Source organism: Octopus bimaculoides, chromosome 2 (genome assembly GCF_001194135.2).
Source record: "Octopus bimaculoides isolate UCB-OBI-ISO-001 chromosome 2, ASM119413v2, whole genome shotgun sequence".
NCBI classification, from domain to species: Eukaryota; Metazoa; Mollusca; class Cephalopoda; order Octopoda; family Octopodidae; genus Octopus; species Octopus bimaculoides.
In genome coordinates, this window is record NC_068982.1 from 4,766,642 (window position 1) to 4,771,191 (window position 4,550).

Below are 4,550 nucleotides of genomic sequence, written 5' to 3' on the forward strand. Positions count from 1 at the left end.
TTCTTCCTCTTCTTCTTCTTCTTCTTCTTCTTCTTCTTATTATTATTATTATTATTATTATTATTATTATTATTAGTAGTAGTAGTAGTAGTAGTAGTAGTAGTAGTAGTAGTAGTAGTAATATGATTATGATTATTATTATTATTATTATTATTATTATTATTATTATTATTATTATTATTATTATTTATTCAAGGCACTGCCTAGAATTGAATTCGCAAAATAAAATAACATCAGCCAAAAAATACCTTAGAAATGAGAACCCACAGTTGGGTTCAAAATTCCACCAGGACGCCTGATGAAGGCTGGAACGTAAAACAGTCGAAACGTTGTGGTAATAACAAACAAGATGAGGACAAATATCTGTCCAATGTAAATAATGTACAGACTTCCTCATCTCTGAAATATAGAACAACTACCCTCTTGACTCCTACTGATCACGGAGGTCATTGTAATGTAAAATTGCCGTAAACTGAAAACCGTATATGCATGATGTATTGTGATCTTTCACTATTCAGTCTCAATTTTTAAGAATTATTCTGAAGTTGTGGTCAACGTTGTCTGCAAAAGAGTGATTTGATAATAGAGAAATAAAAATTCCTGACAATTGCTAATATTTTCTGATGCAGGTGCTTTCGGCGTTGCTACTAAATTAGATATTATTGCCGATACAGTTGAACTTTCAATGTCTGTCAATGCTGCAATAATAATGAGAGAACAGGAAGAAGAAGAAGGTGTGAAGGCGATATCGGTGGCGGGGGTTTTCCACCAGAACTATGAAGATGGTAGTAATAAGTTTCCTAACTGTGGAGCTGATGAGGATGAAGATGATGATGATGATGATGATGATGATGATGATGATGACGACGACGACGACGACGATGATGATGATGATGATGATGATGATGATGATGATGATGATGTCCAAACTTTTACGAAATTTAAACGTGAATTAATTCTAGACGTTTGATTTCTCTTATTTAACCGCAGCCTTCTCTCTGTATAGCTATAAATTATCCACGAGTGAAATCGTGTCGTTTAAACTGTATGATTGATCATTTACTTGACTTTTTCAAAGATATGATTCTTTCTATTTCAGTTGAGCCCATGGTTTTATGATCTTAAGTTTTGTGCGCAGTACTTAGCTGATTCAAACGCTGCTTTGAATCCTGTCATATACGTGGGCTTCAATGAAAATTTTCGTAACGGTAAGGTATTGCTTTCTTTTAATTATTTTCTTTATTTAATTATTTTCTAATATTCTCGTCAAATGGTATAAACGTTACAACATTCTATTTTTACATCTACCAAGATTTCTCGCGTAGCTAACACAAAGTAGATCACTTGAACTGAATTTATAGAGATTTTACGACAGAATTTGAGAACGAAATAAGAATCAATAATGTTTGTCAAAATTAGCTAAAAGATCATCTCCACAGCAGCTTTCGACTTGCCACCCACAGGTTTGAAACGCTTATAAAGAATAATTTAAAACCATTAAGATTATTTTTGTTTTTTCAGACAAAACCAGATATTTGTATAAAATTAACAGCAACGTATATAATCTGCTTTCTTCTAACAGTATTTCTAATATTCATTAAAAAAAAATCTAATGACACTAAATTTAATTCTATTAATTATGAAACTAATAACGACGGAATTACAAACAAATGATAGAATTGCACGCTTAACACTATGAAGGCTTTATATTAAATTGAAGAATTCTATCAAAATTTTATTAATATTCCATCTTCTACGCCACTAAATCTAATTCAAAGCGATTTCAGTGTAGTAAAAAATGTACAATATTATTCTTGAAATTACGCAAACTACCAATTTGCCAGTATAGAATAGAAGATTTATATTAATAATTGGCCGAATAAAATTAGTAGTAAAGATCTTGACATATTTATCCAGTTTTATAACATTGAATTTCACACTTCGACAACTAAATCGTTTTGTCCAAAAACCATTAGCTTTTGCCAAGAATTATATTTCAGTCAGTGATTTTAATCAAGCATACAAGACCATTACTTTCTTCCTATAATGCGATATGGTTAAAATGGAATTATACTAATTCTTTTACCGTATTAATTCTCAGACACGGAAAATACAAACGATAAAAGTTATTTGGTTTCGTGCGCCATTTAACTTAACTAGATAAATATTTTGCGGAAAATCATATACGTCATAGGATTTTTAAAACAAAGAATGCTGCATTGAGTTTTAGTTGAAGACATAATTTTCTATAGAAATTGAAAATATTAATTGTAAACATATTATACAGCTATCTTCATTGAATTTTCATTCGCTCAATTGTTTTAACCTCGTAAATAACCCATCAAATCAATTGTTTTTCAGAATCGGTATTTTATTGTACAAAAATATTTACAACTAGTGACTATTTCTAAGGATTAGATAGAGATGCCTGGAAACTTGTTTAGGTTAAACAATAATCAACATAAATACATTTTCAGAAATTCATAAAGATCTCACGGAAATTTATCAAAGTACTTTAAAATCTGACGATATCAGAAACTATAAAACTATTTGGGAGATGTTAAAGCATATCAAATCTTTTATTCATTATTGTGAAATTTGTATTTCGGTAGGAAATTGATATTTTAATTGGAATTCCTAAGCACTCGTCCAGAGCTAATATTCTTTGGTCGTGTACTGCTTTGAAGCGTTTATTGAAATATACACAAATAATATTCTCTAGTATCTTACTTTCTTAAAGTAGATTCACTGTGATTTCGGTGTGGCATCTTGTTACGATATCAGATGACTCTTTACAATCCAGAGTTCCAGGGTCGACAGCCAGTTGCTGCGTAAAAGGATTGAACAATAAATTTCTCAGCGAGTTTATAAAATGTTTATTGCAGTAAATTGTTATGAGTATTTATCACTTCCAAGTCTTATATGAATGTATGTTTTTTTTTCTTTTACCATAATTTACCATAGGCCATTCTTTTTTTAACGTAGGTCTTCGAGACACGATGAGGTGTATGCAGAAACGGAATCCAGAAGAAATAATGATGCGAAGAAACAATTCTGCCTATCAAAGTACTTCGGTTACAAATCTATGAACGAATAAAACTCTACATATCATGACTGATCATACCAAAAAAGAATTTTTTAAATGCTTGTATTTTTTATCTTTTCGAATTCTAGAAATGCAACACAAAAACACAAAATGCAAGTATCTGTTGAAGAAATAATCATCAAATATCATGTCGGTTCACAAGTGTTTGCAACAATATATTTTCTTCTGTGGCATTGAGTATCATAAGCATATGAAATCATTATAGAATACTTTTTGCTTAAATGTTCAGATGTATTTAAATGAGGTCCTTTCATTTAACTTGTTATTTAGATTCTGTTTCGTTTCCTTAAATCATACTAAACTGTATGTTTAAGAGTTAAGTGCCCGTTAAGGAGCACTTAACTGTTAATATTGATTCTATGATCCATTGTAAATTCTTAACTGAAACAACATAATTTCAGAGCGTATTTGGAAAAGATATGAATGAACTTCACTACATTCCATTCATTGAATCTTTTATCATTAGTTCTTCCAACCAAATTTTAAAAAGAAATCACTATTACAATGAATTATCACTGAAGAAGTTTCCTTAGTCGCTTGACCAACTCGGTGTACCGGTAAATTAAAACCAAACAATTCTGTTGTTCAAAGTGAAAATCGTGTTTTAAATGTTAAATGTGAAGATAACCTCTCTACTACAGATATAATGGGACCACGACAGTGAAATACTTCAATCAATGACAGAACACAATGTGACACAGGATACTGTTAACTGACAGCTGAACAGGCTTAAACGTGTCTACGCATTGACGACGACCAGCACACCTATTATTCAGCAGTGCATTGTAAAGTGATGATAGAATCGTTGTGAAACGTATCTCGTGTTAACTTATGAATGAAATGAATTATTTCACTACGCTCCAAGATTTTCTTCCTCGTTCATCAAATCTCTAAGGCCAGAGATCTTATCAAACCAAACTACTTGTACAAACGATCAATATTTATTTTTATCACATATCATGGAATACAACTTTGGCTTTATCGTCATTCTGTTTTCATCTGTCTCTACATAACCACATATATACGAAGCACACACACACATATATACATGCATACGTATATATGATAGATCGCTAGCCACTACACATTCTTTTTTTTTTCTCCTTGTTTTATTTTGCGTTCCTTTCTGTGGAAGAGCGTAGGCTCGAAACAGTAAAGACATTTTCACTTCCCGAGCATTATACTAATACATCTGTTTGTTGTCTACACCACATGTCTTCGTCTTTTGTTTTTTGTGTAATTGTGTACCATTTCTCTGGTTTTTTTTTGTCCTTGTTTTTGTATACATTCGCTGCTTTCTTCCAAAGAATCTAATGCTCTTAGCTTATTTTTTCCTTGGGGCTGGCCAGATTGGAGCAATCTCGAGTATAATCAGCCAAAATTGCAAAGATAATCTGGAACTCGACTGAGGAAAGAAAACTCCGAATGACGCATCCTTGTTTTT

At 31.5% G+C, this 4,550-nt stretch overlaps 1 protein-coding gene across 1 annotated transcript in view; it reads left to right on the forward strand.

Annotated features, from left to right (window-relative positions):
- Window positions 1-4,544, forward strand: part of LOC106884237 (neuropeptide FF receptor 2) — a 274,881-nt gene extending 270,337 nt beyond the window's left edge. Inside the window, exons 4-5 of the mRNA XM_014935500.2 lie at window positions 1,100-1,208; window positions 2,986-4,544. Coding sequence (XP_014790986.1) covers window positions 1,100-1,208; window positions 2,986-3,089 — 213 coding nt within the window. The 3' untranslated portion in view covers window positions 3,090-4,544. The remainder of the gene's footprint in view (window positions 1-1,099; window positions 1,209-2,985) is intronic.
- Window positions 4,545-4,550: the final 6 nt, after the last annotated feature.